The sequence below is a fragment of the Alternaria arborescens genome (genome assembly GCF_004154835.1).
Source record: "Alternaria arborescens strain FERA 675 chromosome Unknown contig_13, whole genome shotgun sequence".
In the NCBI taxonomy this organism is placed as follows: domain Eukaryota; kingdom Fungi; phylum Ascomycota; class Dothideomycetes; order Pleosporales; family Pleosporaceae; genus Alternaria; species Alternaria arborescens.
The window spans coordinates 394,143-415,501 of record NW_021167868.1 but is presented as its reverse complement, the minus strand read 5'-3'; the positions used below and the strand labels follow the sequence as shown (position 1 = coordinate 415,501).

The following is a 21,359-nucleotide window of genomic DNA, read 5'->3' as shown; positions in this document are numbered from 1 at the left end:
CTATGGACAGGTAATACTGCTTCCAGACAATCTCTCGTCGCATTCGAGGAGGCTTATAAACGTTCACGAATTCCATAATCACAGAGCGACCGAACAACTTTATTATTACAGTTTCACTTCGCTTCATTTCTAACGCAAACGTGTGACCGTTCCGTCTGACTACTTATCTACCTAAATGATACTAAAATACCGCGCCGCCCACCAGAATCCGAACCTTTGTCTAGAGAGGAGATGGTATAATCCAGGGTATTGTACAGCGAAACCATATTTAACGACCGCGCAGATGCAATGACCACCAGAGATAACACCATGCCATGACGAGATGCAGTACGAGAGATGATCGCCCCACATCCCAACCAACCAACTTCCAGACCAGGCAGCCCAACTAGGCCTAACCACCTGCCATTACACAGACGCCAGACCCACCCAGCCTACCAGCTCCATCGCTGATTGCGGGATATCGTTTCGTTTCGCTGGAAGAAAGAAGACCCTGGATAAAAACGCCGTCGCTGAAAAACGTAGAAGCGACTTTAGAGATAAAATATCGATGCCCAGCCACGCCACTAGAAGTATTACCCTCCAGGCGGCGCGGGGGCTGTTTTGAGAAATTCTTTTTGTTCGGCCGTCGCAGTAAATCGAGTAAAAAAGTGTACGATCGAAATGCCAAAAGGCAGTAAATCTGAGAATAGAAGAGAAGCTGAGGTTGATCGCTCAAGCAGCGACCTCAGTAGCGGGTGCACGACCACCACCAACAAGCTCGAGGATCTTGCCAGCGACGGCAGCAGGGTAGCCACGAGACAGACCCTCGTTGACAACTGTCATAGCAGCTGCGCGGTCCTCGACGGCCATGTAGGCACGAGTCATGGCCTCGTAAGTGCTGGGCTCACGCCTGCTCTCGGACACAGATTCGTAGATGGTCTTAGCCTTCTCTATATTGTGAGCAAGAGCCCATCCATGGATGAGAGAGTTGGCAATGTAAGGAGTCATCTCAACGCCACGAGCACGCATGTCGCGGAGGACATCCTCAGTATCAGCAATCTGATGGTTGGCAACCATGGCCTCGAAGAGTGCTTGGTAGAGGCAGGCCTGAGGACGAACACGGCTGTCGGCAAGGACAGTGTCGAAAAGACGACGGGCACCCTCCATGTCGTGCATGACGCAACCCTTGGCATGTATCAACGAGGAATAGTGAACAGCTTCTGGGACAGCACCGGCGGCCTTGACTTGCTCAAGAACCTTCTCTGCAGCCTCCATATCGACAGGCTCAAGCGTAGCGTAGGTATCGATGAGAAGCTTGTACGTGTGGGTGGTAGGCTCGATGCGCTTAGCACGCATACGCTCGTAATAGCTGAGGACCTTGCTGCGATCACGCTTGGTCGTCAAGAAGAACTGCATCATGCTGTGGTAAGGAGCAGGACGAGGCTTGTAGTTGGGCATGCTCTCCATCTCTTCAAACAATTCCTCAGCGAACTTCTCGTCACTGACACGGCAAAGAGCGTTGACAATGGTACCGTAGGTAACAGAAGTAGGGCGGATGCCGAGGTTGCGCATCTCTGAGAAATAGAAGAGGCAGTCCTCGATGCGTCGTGCCTTTCCGAGTTTGCCAATGAGAGCATTGTACAAGAAGGAAGAAGGCTCAACACCCTCAGACTTAGCACGAAGGAAGATTTTGACTGCCTCGGTCGCCTCATCGAAAGTCTTAGTGGACTCCTTGAGCGTAGTGATGTATAGACCAAAGGTGTTGGCAGTCGGGGCGGCACCCATCTCAAGCAGATCCTGGTGGTATCTCCCTGCGAGATCACGCTGGTTGCAAGTAAGGCAAGCAGCGACCATAGCGTCCAAGATGGTAACCCAGCCGTATCGCACAATGCGGTACTGAGGCAGGAGAGGGACATCCTGTTTGGCAAGGTTTAGGATATCATGAGCCAGAGTCAGGCGGTCTTCTTTGGCAGCGGCAGTGATGAGCTTAGCATATGTGAAGAACCGAGGGTGGCGGCCAGCTCGGCGCATGTTCCTGAACTTCATCAAAGCCTCGTTGAGGTGAGACGATGATCGTCCATGGGTCTTCTCCAGTAGTTCAGTGATGGCAACGGAGCCCTTGTTGTCGGTGGATGCAGCGTAAGGGTCATATTGATCCTCGAAAGTGGGAGCTGCAGGGGCAATAGGGACTTGGACAGGATAGGCAGCGAAGGGTGCTGGGGAGTACAAGGCATCCGGAGCGGGATGCTTGTAGGCGTACCATCGATGCTGGAGATCGCCCCTGTCGAGCTTGGTAAGCACTTGTTCAACAAGACCAGAAGTGGTTTTGTTGACCGGCGTGCCAGTTGCAGCGATGACTTCGAGAAGATGGGCAAATCGTGCAACGTGAGCAACATCCACTTCGGCCTCCTGGAGTAGAATTCCAGATTGAACTTGCATCAGGAGCGTGATGTCGTCGAAGTTGAGTTGAACAACGGCCTCAGGTCCCATTCCAGCAAGTAGGTGGTGAGCAACTGGGGTGACTAGGCCGCCGTTTTCAATCATCGTCCACATCAGTTCCATGCTAGCCCGCGGCGGAAGGAAGATACCACGCTTCATCATGAACTGACCCATAACCTCGATAGCCTCGTCAATGTGCTCTACGATCTCCATCTTAGCTTGTGTAGAGCCAGACTGAGAGTCCCGTATGCGAGCGAACATTTGACGACCTTGACGGAGACCACGCTCCGCATGTCCACTGCCGATCAACGCGATGCTGTGCATGGCAGTAGGCTCAATGAAGTCAGCCTTGGTAGGAGAGAGCTCGAGCATTCTCCAGAACACCTCTGCAGCTTCAATGTTTCCAGTGCGAATGTGCATTGCACCCATCGCCATGGCTGGTCGTGACAGGTCAACCTCAGCTTCAAGATCGTCGAAAGCCTGAGTAGCAATCTCGACTGAATCGCGATCAGCAGCCTTGATGCAGATAGCAGCCATAGCGATCTGGCGGGCTTGCGGGCTGAGGTGCTCGACTGCATGTACATAGGCCTGATCGAAAGAACCGTTCTTCAACCATTCAGGAAGGAAACCTTTGAGGCCAACAATGTCGCGAACAGAGGTGACATCTTCTGGAGAAGAAAGTGCACTCTCGATCTTGGACAGGAACTTCTCAGCTCCCTCAGTGCGGCCACAGACAGTGTAGGCCTTCACAAGAGCTGCGTAAACGTCGTTGTCCTTCCTAGTGATTTCAATCTCACCATTGTCGTTTGAGATTGCCAGGGCCTTGTATTCGTCGTAGCACTCGACTGCACTCTTCAGATCACCAGATTTACCAAAAGCCTGGATCATTGGAACAAACATGTCGGCGGCCGGGGTTACGCTGTGAGATTCCATGTGGGAGTAGATCCGAACCATGTCCTCTACACGCTCACTTTCCGCGCAAGCGGTGACGAGCAATCGGTAGGTCTTCTCAGAGAACGTTCGGTTTGCCTCTACATGGACAGCGGCATCGAACAGCTTGATAGCGACTGAGAGCGACCCATCTTCCGCCAAGATAGCATAATCGGTCTCGTGAGATTGGAGCATGAAGCTGCCCTCCTCTTCCATACCACCATATCGTAGTCGCCTGTCCTCAAAGCTCTGCCTCTGAGACACAACTTCCAGAGAACGAACGGAAAGGAGTTCAATCAGAGTGGTGTAAGTAGCGGTGTCAGGAACAACCCGTCGGCGCAGCATATCCGAGTAGACGTCCAAAGCCTTGGGGACCACCTGATGCTGAGCACGGGGAAGGTGGATCGCAGCGGATAGCAAAGCGTTGTATGCAGTGGCTGATGGCTTGACATCTGAGCGAAGCATAGCCTCGAAGACAGCGGGTACTTCGGCATAATTACGGTTGATGGCCAGCTTCTGCAGTTGTACGGTGTACTCATCATGCGCTTCAATCGGGCTGGTGGCGATGGTTGATTCGGTACGGCTCAAAATCGTCGAATTCACAAGAGTGTCCGCGACGGTTGCGGGAGACTCTGATCTTGACTCTTCAATCGGCGAAAGTTCTTCCTGAATGGCCTGCACAACTTCGTTATCGGCCTTGTGTCTTGCCACCTCTTGTGCGATGGCCTCATCCACTTGTGCCAGCGCAATTCTCTCCGCCTCTTCACCACCAACAGCCTTTTTGAAATCCTCCACTTGGCTGGTACTGTATGCGCGGTTGACACCGGCATGAACCGGAACCGGTTCTGCCACTTCTTCAATCGCGACACTGCTCTCCTTGGCCTCAGCTGCGGCCTTGGAGGAGGCCGGGTCCCATTCGATGAGCTTGCGGAACTGGAACTGCGACCACTCCTTGTCCTCGGTCTTTTGCTGGTGTTTCTGCCATGCTGTGTAGTATGCGGCTAGACCCGAGTCCTGGTGGTCGTGTTGTCCGGCGGCGAGCGCCTTGAGCGCGCTCGTGGTAGACGATGTTGAGGTAAAGGCATGTTGATTCTTGAGTCCTTTGCGGAAGCGGTCGTGTTGAAGGGAGGCGAGGGGATTGTTCTGGCTAACACCAGCAACTACTGATTGAGCATAACCGTGAGTAAAGCCCTTGGCAAGACTCTGGCGCGCGAGATGGAAACTCTTAAACACCATTTAGGAATTTGAGGAGCCCTCCAGATGGAAAGGGTGAGACTGTTGGTAGTTAGCACACGTTCTCCCTACGTGATTTGACGATCGCGATGCTTCAGGCGACTCGGATATCGGCCCGCGACCAATTTTGATGTTAGGCAACAACTTTGTGGCTCGCGTGCACGAAACACGATGGTAGAAGCGATTGTTGATAGTCGAAGCGGAGGACACCTACTATTCTCGAGATCCCTACGCGTCGGTGCAGGTTCATTTGACGATGACCGTCAAACAAACGCGCTTTACGGGTGTAAGGAATGCGTGTGGTGGGGAATTTCGAGGGTGGTTAGGAAACCTTGTGTTATTGCCCCAAGTCCAATCGGATACTTGGAAGAAGTCGCAATTGTATTACAAGGAGAAGGGGAATATGACTGAGAAAATGCAAGGCACGCTGCGGCCTGGAGAGAGATATTGTCAGCCTCGAAGGCAAGTTGGTTAGCGGGAGTCAAAAGGAAGCTTCGAGCGCATAGTTTCGTAGTCGTCATGAATGGTAGGACCGATGCGATGGACGCTAAATTGCCGAAAAATTATCGCGCTGCGCTGAACCGCGTTTAGGCAAGCGTTCACACGCGCGCAGCCCGGGCGACGTGTCCTGCCGGAGAGGAAGCAAACACCCCGAGCTCGCGATCCAATGGGCGACTCTCGCTTTCTCTCGCAGCCCTGGAAACGTCGGTACCGGTACGATTCTGACACCGTGCCGTCCAGGACGCCCATCGAAGGCTGGATGAGTCAGACAGAACGACGAGAAGAACACGGCTGCACCCCGCATGGATCTGGCCTGCTGCAGGTTTTGACTAGCAGCTGATGGCTTAAATCCGCAGGTCCGGGCCCAGAGGATCAATTGGCGTGCCCGACGGAGGCGAAAGCTGCATGTGAATTGCGGCGCAGTGTATCTGCGCACGTGATTGACTTATCATCGTGATGCCCATCATAATTCTGGCTGTGGTTGGTGTCCTGGAAGAAACGGTGTATAGATTGCAGCTGCAAGAAGTTCGTGGCAGAAGCTCAGCGACCCACCGCGCCTGCAGTTCTTAGTTACGCTGCACACCCCCGCAGGACCACCATCCTCAGCTCCCTCCAACCAACATTGCGCGAATATTGCTGCCTGCTATCAAATTATCAATCCAACTAATCCAGGTTCCGCTACATCCTATCCCACCAACTGCTCCACTTCCAGCATGTCCTCATCGGACGCGCCGTTGAGCCCGAAGGCCGTTTCTTGTCCGGCAAAGGTACTAGTTGCGGGTGGCTACCTCGTACTTGACCGGGAATATACAGGCCTGGTATTCGGTTTAGACGCGAGGATTCACACCGTTGTCGAACCTATCAAAACGAGATCCGGTGTGACGATCAATGAGATCCTTGTGACAAGTCCTCAGTTCCGTGAGGCAATCTGGGAGTATGGATACCGGTCGCAGAGTGAAGATGGAGGCATCACAATCACACAATTGAGCGTGTAAGTGCATCCCTCACTTCATCAGACATATTCTTCAAGCGTGTTGTCACTTGTTTCGTTGGCTCTCTTTTCTTTTCTTTTTTTCTCGGCATATCCTCAACATGCCTCCTTGCATCTCTACCTAATTGGGCAATGCGCTTTTCATGAGCCTGCAACCACATCCTCTGTCAATAGCTGTTGCCGGACAAGGCTACAATCATGACTGTGCCTGCGATTACAGGCGCCTGTATCAATACTCGACTGACGCTTTGGTCGTGTGCCCTTTTTCTACTTCAATCGTGCTCTGGCGTTTTCTGATTCACTTTCTTTGTTGCATCACTATGCAAGACTGTCTATTGCTATAGTAGATACCACCCGGTGATGGTCATCGAAATAATCCTCTTCGATCCGGTAGATAAGGAACGACTAACCACTATCTTAGCGGCCATGAGCAATCTATCGCCAGATCCCGCAACCCATTCATAGAAACCGCTCTGACATATGCATTAACATATATCCACGCCCTCCTCCCAAAGACTCTCATCCAACCCTCCAGCATCCGCATTCTAGCTGATCAAGCTTATTACTCCAACCCAGGCGTCGCCCGTAGCTCCAACCAAATCTCCCAGCCGCACAAAGTTTCTCGTTTCCAGGACTTCAACGTGAGCTTGAAGGAGGCGCATAAGACGGGATTGGGAAGTAGCGCAGCACTGGTCACAAGTTTTACGGCAGCAGTACTAGGATTCTACCTTCCAAAAGACCTGTTCGACGTACGAACAGAAAAGGGTCAAACTATCCTCCACAATCTTGCTCAAGCCTCTCACTCGCATGCTCAAGGCAAAGTCGGAAGCGGTTTTGACATCGCCTCTGCCGTCTTCGGATCATGCCTATACAAGCGTTTCTCGCCGTCCCTCCTGGGTAACCTACCTCAGCCTAGCAGTCCGGGTTTCGCAACACAGTTGCGTTCCTTAGTCGAAGGGCCGACATGGGACACTGAGATACAGAAAGCTGCTATCAAGATGCCCGAGGGTCTGCGACTGGTCATGTGCGACGTCGACTGCGGAAGTGAAACACCGGGTATGGTCAAAAAAGTCCTTGCCTGGAGAGCACAGAAACCAGAAGAAGCGGAGAAGATCTGGAAAGAGCTACAACGCGGCAATGAGGCCCTAGCTGCTGAGCTTACGCGTCTGGCGACAGAGGTACAAGGCGACAATGCATCGAAATATGACACCCTGAGGAAGATCATAGATGGCAACCGCGCTTTGATTCGCGACATGGGCGAGAAGTCAGGTGTGCCTATTGAGCCGCCTCAGCAAACACGTCTCCTAGACTATTGCTCGAAACTGGACGGTGTTTTTGGCGGCGTCGTACCCGGCGCTGGTGGTTTCGATGCTATTGTCTTACTTGTGGAGGACAAAGAGGCCATCATCGAATCGCTCAAGACTTCCCTTGCGGAGTACAAAGACCCAGAGGCAATTGGCAGGGTCGGTGTTATAGGTGTAAGGGAAGAAATGGTGGGCGTTAAAGAGGAAGAGCTGAGTCTGTACAAGGAGTGGGAGGCAGCTTCTTGAAGAGTACAAGAGTGTGGAGAGGTCTTGTGTCGTATGAGAAGGTGTTGTGATTGAGATTGTTGGCTGATGAATGTGATTGATATGTATGTCTGACAGGCGAGCATTGTCCTCTTAGTTTAAGCGCAAAAGTTCTGTCAATAGAGGTATCGCATATATCCACCAATACGGCAAAGACTAAATGCATAGCCAGCGCATTAGAAAAACAGTAACCTAGCGCTAGCAAAATTGGTCAATTCGTAAGGGCTACATTACCCAGGTTGCATGCTTTCAGTAGGTCATAATTCGTACTTCAGGCGCATCGGACGTTGCTCATGGAATCGTGGAAACAAGGTAGATTCCTTTCACAAATCATGAGGTATCATTCCGTGCTTGTCTGAACTTTTTATTCATAGATCTTGACATGGACGCCAACCCATTTCCGTTAAAGATCGCCCTGTCCGTCCATTCCCATCTGCTATCTCACCTTCCTGGCCCCGTTGGAGTATGGTACTAAGGGTACACTGGTGAGTCGCTAGCTGGAAAAGCTCCGGCAATGCAATGCTTCATGAGAGACAAAGGAAGAAAAGAGGAAACACCTTCACGAAAGCACGCTTATGCCTTGACGGCGTACTTTCGCTGGGGGAAGTGTGTGTTCCTCTTCTTCTGCTTCTCAGTGACGAGCGAAGCCTCGTGCTTGGTGAGTCTTCGGCGGATGGCGCGGGTCTGCTTGGGGCGGAGGTCAAGAGGAGTGTACCTAGGCAATGTTAGAAACTTGTCCTGGAGCTTCCAAGTCGGCCTAAACGCACTTCTTGCCCTTGTAGAAGAGCCTGAGCTGAGCCCTCTGGTTGGCGTTGATGACAGTAAGGACCTTGGCGATTCCCTTGCGGACGTCATGAATGCGGGTGAGCTTGGTGTTGGAGCCACCGGTGACCTTGGCGGTCCTGAGCTGGATCAACTCCCTTTACATCCGTCAGCATTCCGTCTTTCCTGCCAGTGTTCCGTGTTCGGCGACATACGACTTGAGGTCGGTGAGCTGGGACGCGAGCTCATCCTTGGACTTGTTCCACAGCTGGGCGGTCTTCTGCGGTGGTTGTGAGCACGAAATCGGACGGTGGTGTTTGCGCGAGCGAGGGTGTACGTACGACCTTGGGAGTAGACTGGAGGCATCAAGTCAGCACATGTTCTCTCAATCGTGAAATCTCAAATCCTGCGCAGCACCACTAGCGGAGGGTGCAACAGCCTGACCCCTCCACTGTCGGCGGTCCAGGGCTGCGCGACGCATTTCTCGTGCTGAACAGATAATTGAGAGCATAGACATACCATTTTGACTGTGTGTTAGTAGGACCGGGTGATGTGGATGGGGTCTCGCGTGTCGTCAACGAAATACTTTTGGTGTTGTCCACAGGTCGAATTCGACTGTGGCCGCTAAACTATCCGCACTATCCCTGAGATAGACTAGCGCCTTGGCCGTGCATTGCGTAGCCCGCGCCAGGGCAGGTGCGACCCTCATCATGCCAGAAGTCCAAGGTCCATTGTTGCCGCCTCTGCCTGTAAAGACACCATACTACTCGAAATGTCTTCTACTGGAGGTGGATGGGCGCAACTGCGTCAGCAAGCGCGCACTCTTGAACAACAAGTGGGTTTTATTCACTGCTGCGACGGACTTGGTCGGCTTTCGCTACAGCCCTGCTAACAAGGCATGGTAGACAGAGACGCTGTTCCACACATACTCGCAGTTCGGTTCGACGCCAAACATCCCCGCAAAGCCCTCAGAAGAAGAGTTGCGCGTCGAGACTAGGCTACAGGAGATTCTTGAGCAAAGAGATGGACTTGTCGGCCAGCTCTCACGGCTCCTCGACTCCGAATCGGCACACGGCTCCTCGGCTGTGAAGCAGAACAATCTTGCCAGACATCGCGAAGTACTTTCAGATCACCGTCGCGAGCTCGCGCGCTTAAAGGCCACCCTCAACGATGCCCGTAATCGAGCAAACCTCCTCTCCAATGTACGATCGGACATCGATGCATACCGGTCTGCGAACCCAGAGCAGGCGGAGGCTGACTACATGCTTGACGAGAGAAATCGCATCGACAACTCGCACAACGTGGCCGACTCGGTTCTCAGCCAGGCATACGCTGTACAAGAGAACTTCAGCCTGCAAAGGGAAACATTGACAAGCATTAACCGGAGAATAGTGGGCGCAGCAAGTCAAGTGCCAGGCATCAACAGTTTGATTGGAAGGATTGGGACAAAGAAGCGCAGAGACGGCATCATATTGGGTAGCTTCATCGCGTTCTGCTTCTTGATGCTGCTATGGTTCAGGTAGGCTGGAGTTGCACATCTTCATTTTGGGCGTTCAAGCGGGCTGGATATCCTCATGACTTTCATTAGCATGCTATGCGTAAGGCGTCTTGGGCCTGTATGATTACAGTTATGTTTCCAGAGATTTCGGGTATCGTGGGAATTGGAGTCTTCCGTATGCTGTACAAGATATCGTTACATGCCGTCATTATACCTCCCCAATGTAGGCGTTGCAGAAAGCACTATCGGGCTTCAGAGACCATCTTCGCAAAACCCCGGTTCATATCCTCCATCTCTGTCCCTTCCGCGTCCCCGCTTCCCGCCCATCGAATCTTGCAGTCTTGGTCTACGAGATAGACATAGCCGACTCTGCCGTTTAATAATCCGATAGTCTCCCTTATCCTCTCACTAACACCTCTCTTTACAATAAAATACTTTCCCCAATCCTCCTTTGCTTTAGAGGCCTTCAAGCGCCACTGGAACAAAGATATGATCATTGCTTTCATGCTGTTCTCTTCGATATTGATATCCACCATCTGCGCAACGCCCGGGTTTTGTGCAAGAATATCGTGCAGCCCAGCATTCGTTTGCTTTCCTGTGAATGTGTCCACCTGGCGTACTCCCCAATCTGAACTAAACACATTCACAACACTAATCTTGCCGTTGAGCACGTCTGTAGTGTCCTTGTCCTTTCCCTCCAGTGTATCTCCGTGAAAGTTGGGAAAGTACAGCGCAGCGTCTTTCTTGAAGATTCTCGGGTTTGCCATGAATGTCTTTCCTGATCTGTACTTGCGGATATTCTTAAAGTCACGGAAGTAGTTCGTGCCCCACTTCTCCACAAGGTCTTTGCGCTTCTCGAGGTTCCGTTGCGACATACTCATGCCGGAGTAATCTTTTTTGGTCTTGGGGTTGCTAGTGTTTTCGCCCGGTTGCGGAGGCCTGCTGAAACCGATGGGGCGGCCGAGAGGCTTCGGGATGAATATGTCTTCATCTTTGGGGTTGGGAGCGGGTGAGCCGGGGGTGGGCTTGGGAGCTGTTTCTTGCTGGCGCAGAGTATGTATCGAGGTGAATGGTCGAGTGGATGGTTGCCTTGCAATTGAGGATATTGCAAGTCGACCCTGACACCTTACGCAGATCGACGAGACATCAAGGAACGTGCGTCGCAATGGCGCTATTATCCGTGGTTGCAGCATTTTGGATGGGGGATATCTGTGTCCCGCCAAACTCGAGAAATGACGAGAGCAAGCCTCGAGCTAGTATCAATGCGGCCAAAGTGCCACGTGCTTTCGCGTCAACTGACATCCCTGTACGCGCTGCTGCCTCGGTCATATTCCACGACTCTTTCACCTACATATTGCCAGGTAACCGCAGGTATGACGAACGGTGCCTGCGATCGGTATACAAGGTTCTATATTGGGCAAATAGGTCTTCGCAGTTGTCGCTCTTGACCACCTCGCACCCATCACGCTCAACATTGAACGACTTCAAATGGAGCCTTGCCATTGTCACTAACGACCCAGATTGAGTCAACACCACTGTAGTCGCAAAGACTCGACCACCGAACTACAGAATCCTCTACAATGTCAGACTCCGAGCTTGCAGCCAAGGAAGCCTACTTCAAAGAACACGAACTCATGGATACGTCCAACGATGCACAAGACACCCTGGACAACAGCGCGAATAAGCTCGAACAAGCACTAAGAGAATCGAGATCCACGAGACCCACATCCCTCACAAGACAAACAAGTAACTTTCTCGGACTGACACCAAGAGAGGCGTTCGAAGCGCATACAAGGAAACTACGCGAGACAGAGCGACAGGCGGGCCATAAGCCGATGCGCTCATCTACGGCGCCCGAATCAGAACGTATCAGAGGCTCTCCAGCCACGAAACCACGCAGTAGGACAACGGTAACATCTGCTGGTCCGAAAATCAAGCTAAGAAGGGTATTGTCCTCACCTGAGACAGCTGACAAAGATTTTACACCGTTCTACATTCGAGTAGGTGATGTTCCCCGAGAGTGCGGGAACAAGAGGAACCCTAAACCAGCGATCAACATTCAGCTGGATCCTGAGTACAAACAATATCTCAAGGGCAAAGTCGTATATTTCTACCCACCGAACGACGATATTCTCACAACTCGGAGACGTCGTATACACAAAGTAATACAACTTGGAGCTGCTTGGGTCAAAACATGGAGAGAAGACATCACACACGTCATCGTGGATGATGACCAGTACACATACATGAGCTTGTTGAAACATTTGAACATGCCAGGACTCCCCAAGGATATTGTACTAGTCAAGTACGAACCATATGTACCGGAGTGTATACAATTCCGAGGGCTCCAAGACCCGAGCTGGCCACGGTTTGCTCCAAAAGGCGCGCCCAATAGTAGAGGACTCAAACAGCCGACGCTGCAATCAAATGCTTCGGCCGCTTCGCAGACGCCGCTACAGGTCAAATCGTCAACACGACAGACGACTGCATGCTTGCAGAATACTGATTCACATCCAGAAAAAGAAGATGTCCCTGCTACCCAGATCACTGCAGATATAGCTCCATCTGGCTCTTTGGACGAAACTGTTAGAGATAGTTTTGTCATGCTATCTTCGAGCGTCAAGAAAGCTACGCAACCAAAGGCTATCGATAAGTTCGACGATGATCTTTCTCGGGCTATACTAGAAGCCAAAGCCACATCACACTTGCTGCTGGAGGAGGACGAGGATGTGGAGGACTCAGATACAGACGAAGAGCCCGTGGCAACGACTCCCAAACTACCGAATAAGTTTAATTTCATCTCGAAAGCATCAGCCTTACGTGAAAAGAAGCCCTTCAACCAAAACGTATTCCAGTATATGAATCCGGGTGCTCAAGGCTATACGTCCCCGAATCCCAATGCCCGAACCATTGAGATCTTGGGCCAGATGTGCAAATACTACGAGCAGACGCAGGACACATGGCGGCCGATAAGCTACCGCAAGTGCATAACTACATTGAAGAAGCAGACTACCAAGATCAACACTGCGAAACAAGCTGCAGCACTTCCTGGTATTGGTTTGCGACTGGCCGACAAGATTGAAGAGATTGTGCTCACCGATCATCTTCGCAGACTGGAAAGTACTCGAGATGACCCTCTAGATTCAGTTCTCCGATTGTTTCTTGGTGTCTATGGCGCTGGACTTGTTCAGGCTAATAGATGGATCCAAGCGGGTTATCGTACGCTCGACGATCTTCGAATCAAGGCGAGGCTTACCGAGAGCAACAAAGTCGGCGTAGAGCGTTATGATGACTTCAACTCTAGGATACCACGCGCTGAGGTGGAAGCACACGGCGCCATCCTCGTAAAAGAATTGCAGAAGATCGATACCAAATTCAATGCTACCATTATGGGTAGTTATCGCCGAGGCGCAGAAGACTCGGGCGATATCGATGTGATACTTACAAAACCCGGTACTTCGCTTGCCGTCATGCGGACAACGGTATTCGAAGTCCTAGTCCCTCGTCTCTACAAGATTGGATTTTTGAAAGCATCCCTAGCGACTTCTCGATCCAACGACGCTACAGGGTCAAAGTGGCATGGAGCTTCTTGTCTCCCGACCTCAGAGGTCTGGCGCAGGATGGACTTTCTCCTTGTACCGGAAGAGGAAATGGGAGCTGCGCTGATATACTTCACTGGCAATGACATTTTCAATCGCAGCATCCGACTGCTGGCACGCAAGAAGAATATGAGGTTGAATCAAAGGGGGTTGTACAAGGACGTTCATCGAGGGAGAAGGGGTGAGAAGCTGAACGAGGGTGTCTTAGTAGAGGCTAGGAGCGAGAAAAAGATTTTCGAGGTGCTGGGTGTACCTTGGAGGGAGCCGTATGAGCGAATCTGCTAGGACTAGTAAGAGCAGTGACTGAGAGTCGTTCAAAAAGGTCTAGGAGGAGATAAAATACAGTCTATGTCTATCAATATCTTACACCGAGCTATAGACAGCCCCATACTGTTTCTTGTTTGACGCTGTCGTGCTTGCATTGCCCTCCTGTAAATCTCCTCTTCCCTTCGCCGCCTCATCTGAGGTATTGACATCCAGATCTTGCTTCTGCTCCACAACTTTTCCAGTGCAGAGAGCGAGCATGTAAAAGTCATACAAGACCTTGCCCATCTCCGCTGGGCGTGCCGGTTCTCCTTCTTTGCCCTTCGTTGCCGATTTTCCGATCCACACGTTGCCCAGAAAGCAGGATGCAACAATTGCTGCGGCAACAAAAGGCAACACGGAGATCAAAGACCACATCACTGCCTTGGCAGCCGCATTCTGCACTTCTGTCTTGACTGCTGCAGGAAGACTGTTCAAGAGTTCGAGGCTCGGTGGGCCAGTGGCAGGTAACGAGATACCGTTCCCAGGGTTGATTCTCGTCAGAAAAATGGAAAGCTTGTTTGAAAAGACCGATCCCATCATTGCGATACCAACCGTCTCCCCCAGAGGCACCATGAAGGAAAGCAGTGATTGCATACTGGAAATACGCGTTGACCAGATACCTGCTGCGTGAAGGGCAATGGGCATGAAGCGTAATCCTGTTCCTGCGCCTGATACAGCGAGGAACACTTTTACCAGTGTGATGTGGCGGATGGATATCGAGTAGGTGAGGAGTGCGAGACCGACTCCTTCAACAATGGAACCGATGAGCAAAGGGGAGAATGTTTGTCTTGGCCAACGGTTACATAGCATGGCTGCAGTGTAGACACCTACACCTAGGCCAGGTGTATAGTAGAGGAGCTGTACACCGGCTTGGCTGGATGAGTACCCCTCGGCAAGCTGCCAGTAGTAGGACAGGAAGTAGAAAGCGGAGACCATGGAGATACCAGCAGAGAAGTTGATGATCATAAGCAGCGTTGTGTCCTTCTTGCGGAAGAGTGTGGAGGGAATCATGGGAACTTGACGAGGAAAGAATCTCGCCATGACCCGGCCAGGGCCTAGGAAGTACTCGTGTATGAAGAACGCAATGCACAGGACAATGCCGACGATGAGAGAGACAATGACCGGGACTGAGCTCCAGGAATACTGTGTTCCGCCCCATTGTATTGCGAGGATTACACAGCCTACTCCAAAGATGAACATGGTTAGGCCGGGCCAGTCGATGATGGCGAGACCGGAGATATAGCCCAAACGGCGCGATTCGCCTGGTGCGGTTATGGCACGTCCTTGAGCGAGCTCTTTGCGCATGACGAAGAAGATGATGACCATGGCAATCACTGCGACGCCGATTGGGAGGACGAATATGTATCGCCAACTCGCATCTGCGAGGTAGCCACCGATGACTGGGCCGACAGCATAACTAGTTCAACATGATCAGTACAAGTTCCTCAGTTGAATCGAGTGAGAACTTACCTGCATCCCATGATCAATGATAGGACTGAGGTACTTCTCGAGTTCTCCGCCAGTGTTGATCCGTCAGACACAATGATACGACTCAAACTCACAATGCCAGCAGCACCTAAGCCTTGCAACGCACGGCCCGCAAGCAACATGCTCCAAGACTGGGCGGTAGCACAGATCACACTCCCTACCATGATCCAAAACATCTCGAACTGAAGTGCGAAGTGGCGACCGTAGATATCAGCTAGTTGGCCTGATGCAGGAATAAATGTGGTGAATGTAAGCGTGTAAGCTGCTACAATCCAGTTGAAGCTTCCGGACAGCTGGTCTAAGGACATATGTTAGCACGTAGGTATTTGCGGCTGAGGGGACAGACTGGAACGACGTACCGAAGTGAGATGATATAAGTGGAATAGCCGGAGCAACGATAGTCACGTCCATCGCAGCCAGGAAGTTGGGTAACACAAGTCCTAGCATCAACTTCAACTGCCGCGTCCTTCTTCGGCGAGCTTCTATCTTTTGCTGTGCTGCCTCTTCAGGTGTAAGGAAATTGATGTGGCTTCCTGTTGAGTCTTGAGATAGTCCATGGTTATGTCTATTCGGGTAGTCCTGAAGCTCTTGTCCTGAGGCAGGCTCAGGTACTAGGTGGGAGTCATCTGTAGTTGGGATGACCTTTTTGGCTTCGCGTTCCCTGAGCTTTCTCCGGACAAGTTTGAAGAGATATATCGCCATGTTTGAGAATCGGAAAAAGACAGCGGAAAGACGAGTGCAGAGAGAATGAAAGCGGGTGATTTGAGTTCCTCCATCGTTCCAGACAGTGATGCCTTATATCTTGTGCTGTATTTGCAGATGCGGACAGCTCACCCAAATAGGACGATGCACAGCCAAGGGACATGTGTGGCTATGAACCGAATTCAAGGGTGTTGAAAGCCTCTTGTAGACAATCTAGTACACACTGTGGGCCTTACACGGGATCTTAGCCATGAATGCTCTGGGTGTGACCAGGCGTTGAGAGAGATTCGACTATCCCTAGTTGGGTCACCCTCGCGGACCAATCGCAGCATTTCTTGCAGACGGACTCTTATTGCCGGTCCTGGGCTGAGTCGCGATTGGTACAAGACACAGCCTCGTTGGACGCCTGTTAGGCGCACGCAGCAGGTGTCACCCGTCGCACGATGAGCTTAAGCAAATTTGACAATGGTCAAGCTTTCCCAAGCTTTCACTAACAGCATTCCACTCCTATTCGTTTAGCTCATATCTGCTGGCACTTGGTCTTTGTGATAGTAATTGGAACTTCTGAACTTTTATCATCCTCTTAGAGCACTGCGAGATCTCGTAGTAGAGCCGTTGATTTCGTTGCGCGCTTGCCAGGTCAAACATCGTGAAGACGTACCTGTGCCCGAAAACTCGAATTGTCTCCAGTTGATCATCGACTGTGAGCTTAAGAAATGCAAGATTTGAGAGTAGTCTTGATCACCAAGGCTGTCGAAGATGTTTTTTGTGACTCCGTATAAATCAACGTTCGAAGACCCCTTGCAAGTTGCCTCGGATCGGAAGTGGTCGAGTTAATTCATACGTGTTGCTGAACCTTTTGGGAAACTACCAGGGAATGTAAGGTTTATATAGATCTTAACGGCTTTGGCAAGGAACTGAATGATGGTGGAACGGATCTGGCACACCACTGAGGGTAGGGTGCGTGACGACAATGCGTGTGCGCCTTCGAAGCGCTGTTCAGGTTGCTGCAAGGGATCTAGAAGAAAGACAGAGCTTTCTGTGTCCCAGTAGCTACACATAGATGATTGTAAGTTTCACGGGTTATGAGGTTGATGATGGCGATGCCTGGGTGGGTCCCAGCCTATGATAGACCTGTGGACGCTTGGCCATGCATGACGCAACATCAATCGATCTCGGGAAGGGTCACCATCTCGAGCCACACCTCCGTGCCGCCCTACACCAAGTCCAACACGTCCAAGCATGAGACCCGTTATAGCGGTTCCAGCTACTGCTGCGCTCGTATACAGAGCGTACTCGCGAAAGTCACTGACCCCAATCGGACTTCTTGCAGCGTTCGTGACAGCAGTTGTACACGCGTTACATCCGTGGAGTGTATTCTTTGCTCTTCTTGCAGTCTTCTTCTTGGCTGGCAGTACCGCAACGAAGGTATGCTCTTTCGAAGAGTCCTGCAGAAGATATCTAACACAAGGACAGGTCAAGCATGATATCAAAGTGAAATTGACACAGTCAGCGACAGGTGCATCTGGTGGAGAAGGCACTCGCAACCATGTTCAAGTTATTGCGAACTCCGGCGTAGCCTCGGTGCTAATATTACTACACCTCTGGCAGCTAAGGAAAGAAGGGAGATATGGTGACCAGGGTCTATGTTGGCATAGAGGCAGCGACGCGCTGGTGATAGGTATCGTAGCGTAAGCGAATGCCCTCCATGTTCCCGCATATTGCTAACATACTCTAGTAACTACGCCGCAGTCGCCGCAGACACTTTTTCCTCTGAACTCGGTATCCTATCAAAATCGAAGCCACGTCTTATAACAGCTCCGTGGCGCATCGTCCCCCCTGGTACAAATGGAGGGGTGACAGCGACTGGACTTGGTGCTGGGCTGCTCGGAGCTTTCATACTCTCAGCCACATCTACACTCCTTGTGCCCTTCTGCAAAGACTGGAGCTTCTCGCAGAAGACTGCATATACACTTGCTTTGACAGCTGCCGGTTTTGGTGGAACACTTCTCGACTCGCTCCTCGGTGCTCTTGTCCAAGCTAGCGTCATCGACGTGCATTCAGGCAAGGTTGTAGAAGGCGAGGGAGGCAGACGAGTTCTTGTACGCAGCAGTAACCCGCTCCACCTCTCGAAAGTAGGTCAGATACAAAGTAAAGTCAGCAGTCGTTCCGAAGGCTTGAATGGCACTGCGAAGACAAGCGGCGTGGACACTGCAGCGTCGGTCAAGGCATCGGGGACAATGCTGAGGGCTGGAGCGAGCGGCATTGCAGTCGTGGACCCGCAGCATGAGAGTCGGAAAATCGAGGTTGGGAGCGATCTGCTAGACAATAATGCTGTCAACATCCTCATGGCGGCTATGGTCAGTGTAGGAGCTATGATAGCTGCTTGCGTAATCTGGGACCTGCCCCTGGGCAGCATGGTCGGCATGTAGCTGCTTGAAGCTGAAAGCAATCAAAAGGGAAACACCACCTGTGCTAGACAGTTCGCTCTCATGTTTGTGATGCGGTCAAGTTTGGGGGTTGACCATCTACTCGTATGCCAAGACCACGCTAGTGGGCGCGTCACTAGCAGCCTGGAGTGAGCTCCCATCCATCGATAACAACAATTCGACATCCCGCCTTCGAACGTCAACAATACTCCAGCATATCAAGACAAGTATCCGACGTCCAGTCGCCGTATCAATCAACTCAAAACCACTCCACGTACTTCCAGCGCCACATTCATCAAGATGGTAAGCTGCCAGCACCATAGCGCCCGTGTACATTGACATATCCTAACATGTACCCCAGTCCCTCCGCTTCGTCCCTAACAAGGCGCACCCCACGCAAACCGCTCTCGAGACTTCGGCACCCTCTGCTCCCGGTGTCCACGACACGCTGCGATCTCGCCTCGCCCAGACTTCCATAGCACCTACCGCATCGTCGTCGTCGACAGCACCCGTCGCTCTTCAGTCTGCCCACCCACTCGAGGCTCGTCTTACCCAATGGCGAGACACCCAAGATCGCCTGAAGATGGAAATGCTGAGGCGACAGTTTGGCATTGCAGAGCCAGTGCGTAGGGGTATGGAGCTCAAGATCGCTGAGGCAGGCGAGTGGAGGCCGGCAACCCTGGGCGGAAGCAGTGGCGTTCACCGGGACATTCTGCAGGGACGAGATTGTGAAATTGGCTGGGAGGATGTGTTCACAGGCAGCGAGCTACGTGAGGTGCCAGACTTCCACACGGAGATTGAGCACAAGATGAAGATGAACTGGTAGTCTCGTACTCGTGTGATGCTTGAGCAGTAGCATGGAGGGTATTCCACATGCACACAAGCGACAGTTCAACTCGCAGTACGGACAGCTCACGACATGGACATGCCATGGTGGTGCAGGACCGAAACATGAATGAAATAATGAAATCTCCAACCTACCCTGGCTCGACAAACTCGCTGAGCATGTCTCGTCCTCTTTTACGTGATCTCTGGAGTCGAAGACTACCAGAATGGATGGCGGGCGGAACACTGACCTACATTGCAGGGCTAGGAGCAGAGTCAGCGCGCTACGTCGTTCGCTGCCGGTCTCTCGCATTAACAGATGTGATTTTCGGCATGCATGTCACTGTTCAGGCCACCGAACAAGTCTGTAGTGACCTTGCAAGCTTGTCATGTGCTAAACAATACTGCCAGATATGTCGGGACGAAGCCCGGGTCTACTTTGATTACTGTGCATGTGGCGTAAAGTAGATGCATGCAGACCAATTATCGCCATGGGAAGATAGCATGCAGGGGCACACGCTTGGGTAGCGAAAGGCTGGCGCGTTGTGGGCCCAGCAGAGTTGACAGTGACAGGAGAAGCACAAGACAGCTGGACGAGGGTGCGTGGTACCGATGGATGTGTACCAGCAAATTCCAAGTGGGCAGCATCATGGCCACGCGTTGAGGCGGTGTTCTCGGCTCAGTAGTGGCTCTTGGTGGAGCCAGCGGGTCGTTCTTGCCGCATTCGCGGATTGCGGAGAAGGAGAGCAAGGCGGCGACGGCGACCTTCCAATCGCGCACGGTCGCCCGACCTTCCATCACCCACGCATCAGAGCCCCAATACATCTCAACACCAAACTATTCTTCGCTGCCGTTCCCTCTGCGACGACGACGACGACGACGCTGACCGGAAGAAATCTCCCGTCGTGCATCCGTCATCCACTCGCTTGACCTCAATCAATCGCTCGCTCCTCCTATTGCCGCATAACATCGCGAGTGAAGCCGGCCAACCATGGCGTCTACAGCGGATCAAGCCCCCACGGCACCACAGAGCACTCCACAACAAGCGGGCGCAGGGTCGCGACCACAGAGCAGGAGCGACCAAGGTCTCTCGTCAAGCCCAGTCGAGATGAGGACTCTCCAGGCGTCGGGCGTCGTGCCAGCCTCTGCGAACACGGGCACGCAGGTTGCAGAGACACCCGCTACAGCTCCGATAGCGACTTCCACACCACCTGCAGTCGAGACCAGCGCCTCTGAGAATGCGCCTGTTGCTGCTTCTCCGTCTGCGAAACCCGCACCTCCCGCTGCGTTAAATCGCGCAGAGACCGAGGCGATTGGGCCGTCAACGGATACACCAGCTGCAAACCCAGACAACACCAACGGCCCCGTGCTCGTGATAATGCTGCTCCTCACTAGTGGTGCGAGACATCCATACAAGATCGAGGAGAAGTACCTGAAGAAGCGCAACATCAACGTTGAGAACATGGACCCCTACAACATCAGTGTATACACGCTCAAGGAGCTGATATGGCGGGACTGGCGAGAAGGTACGCATGCGCATTTCTTCCTTGCTCTGCGCACAAGTCGGGTCATGCTTGGCTGGGCAGTGGGGTGGCTGTGTCGCCAGCTTTCTCTATCTTGATCTGCATAAAGCTTCGAGCGCAATCGCAACTTGACACGCACTTCCGTACCTCCTTTGGCAAACGCTAACTACTCTCCACAGAATGGGAGACTCGACCTACGTCGCCAGTCTCGATACGACTGATCCACTTTGGTCGCATGCTCGACGACAAATCGCCACTAAAAGGTAAGAACATCTTCTCTATCAGCTCATGTCTTGGCGTGGCTTGTCCAACCGCTCGGCACACGCTTCCTACTGGCCGAGCCAGCTACGACGCGCAGCTTGCATAGGCCAACCCTTGCGAGCTCATGGTGCAGCTACTGACAACGGACAGATTGCCGGTTCCAGACAGACTCCCCTAACGTGGTGCACATGACAGTTAAGCCACAAGAGATGGTCGACGACGAAGAAAACGCTAAGACCGGAAAGACTGGGAGCCGAAGAGATACCGAAGATGAGCCTACAGCTGGCTGCCGCTGCATCATCTTATAGTCATCGTATCCGTTGAA

General features: G+C 52.2%; 10 protein-coding genes across 10 annotated transcripts; 6 read left to right on the top strand and 4 right to left on the bottom strand.

Moving 5' to 3' along the window:
* Positions 1-711: 711 nt before the first annotated feature.
* AA0111_g6273 (hypothetical protein) lies at positions 712-4,584 on the bottom strand (the record flags this gene model as incomplete). Its single annotated transcript, XM_028652477.1, has 1 exon — positions 712-4,584. The coding sequence occupies one exon, from the start codon at positions 4,582-4,584 to the stop codon at positions 712-714; it is 3,873 nt and encodes a 1,290-aa protein (XP_028506231.1).
* A 1,211-nt stretch (positions 4,585-5,795) lies between these two features.
* On the top strand, positions 5,796-7,623 carry AA0111_g6272 (hypothetical protein; the record flags this gene model as incomplete). Its single annotated transcript, XM_028652476.1, has 2 exons — positions 5,796-6,073; positions 6,495-7,623. 2 exons carry the CDS (start codon positions 5,796-5,798, stop codon positions 7,621-7,623), a joined length of 1,407 nt encoding a protein of 468 aa, XP_028506259.1.
* A 591-nt stretch (positions 7,624-8,214) lies between these two features.
* Positions 8,215-8,925, bottom strand: AA0111_g6271 (hypothetical protein; the record flags this gene model as incomplete). The annotated part of the gene is made up of 5 exons (XM_028652475.1): positions 8,215-8,356; positions 8,409-8,561; positions 8,619-8,683; positions 8,745-8,759; positions 8,923-8,925. The coding sequence occupies 5 exons, from the start codon at positions 8,923-8,925 to the stop codon at positions 8,215-8,217; spliced, it is 378 nt and encodes a 125-aa protein (XP_028506232.1).
* A 250-nt stretch (positions 8,926-9,175) lies between these two features.
* AA0111_g6270 (hypothetical protein) lies at positions 9,176-9,926 on the top strand (the record flags this gene model as incomplete). The annotated part of the gene is made up of 2 exons (XM_028652474.1): positions 9,176-9,238; positions 9,309-9,926. The coding sequence occupies 2 exons, from the start codon at positions 9,176-9,178 to the stop codon at positions 9,924-9,926; spliced, it is 681 nt and encodes a 226-aa protein (XP_028506233.1).
* A 217-nt stretch (positions 9,927-10,143) lies between these two features.
* On the bottom strand, positions 10,144-11,094 carry AA0111_g6269 (hypothetical protein; the record flags this gene model as incomplete). The annotated part of the gene is made up of 1 exon (XM_028652472.1): positions 10,144-11,094. The coding sequence occupies one exon, from the start codon at positions 11,092-11,094 to the stop codon at positions 10,144-10,146; it is 951 nt and encodes a 316-aa protein (XP_028506086.1).
* Positions 11,095-11,481: 387 nt separating this feature from the next.
* AA0111_g6268 (hypothetical protein) lies at positions 11,482-13,785 on the top strand (the record flags this gene model as incomplete). Its single annotated transcript, XM_028652471.1, has 1 exon — positions 11,482-13,785. The coding sequence occupies one exon, from the start codon at positions 11,482-11,484 to the stop codon at positions 13,783-13,785; it is 2,304 nt and encodes a 767-aa protein (XP_028506085.1).
* Positions 13,786-13,863: 78 nt separating this feature from the next.
* Positions 13,864-15,996, bottom strand: AA0111_g6267 (hypothetical protein; the record flags this gene model as incomplete). The annotated part of the gene is made up of 3 exons (XM_028652470.1): positions 13,864-15,223; positions 15,277-15,592; positions 15,654-15,996. The coding sequence occupies 3 exons, from the start codon at positions 15,994-15,996 to the stop codon at positions 13,864-13,866; spliced, it is 2,019 nt and encodes a 672-aa protein (XP_028506084.1).
* A 1,242-nt stretch (positions 15,997-17,238) lies between these two features.
* AA0111_g6266 (hypothetical protein) lies at positions 17,239-18,428 on the top strand (the record flags this gene model as incomplete). The annotated part of the gene is made up of 3 exons (XM_028652469.1): positions 17,239-17,424; positions 17,473-17,687; positions 17,735-18,428. The coding sequence occupies 3 exons, from the start codon at positions 17,239-17,241 to the stop codon at positions 18,426-18,428; spliced, it is 1,095 nt and encodes a 364-aa protein (XP_028506083.1).
* Positions 18,429-18,725: 297 nt separating this feature from the next.
* On the top strand, positions 18,726-19,251 carry AA0111_g6265 (hypothetical protein; the record flags this gene model as incomplete). Its single annotated transcript, XM_028652468.1, has 2 exons — positions 18,726-18,728; positions 18,787-19,251. 2 exons carry the CDS (start codon positions 18,726-18,728, stop codon positions 19,249-19,251), a joined length of 468 nt encoding a protein of 155 aa, XP_028506082.1.
* A 990-nt stretch (positions 19,252-20,241) lies between these two features.
* Positions 20,242-21,342, top strand: AA0111_g6264 (hypothetical protein; the record flags this gene model as incomplete). The annotated part of the gene is made up of 3 exons (XM_028652467.1): positions 20,242-20,776; positions 20,953-21,036; positions 21,185-21,342. 3 exons carry the CDS (start codon positions 20,242-20,244, stop codon positions 21,340-21,342), a joined length of 777 nt encoding a protein of 258 aa, XP_028506081.1.
* Positions 21,343-21,359: the final 17 nt, after the last annotated feature.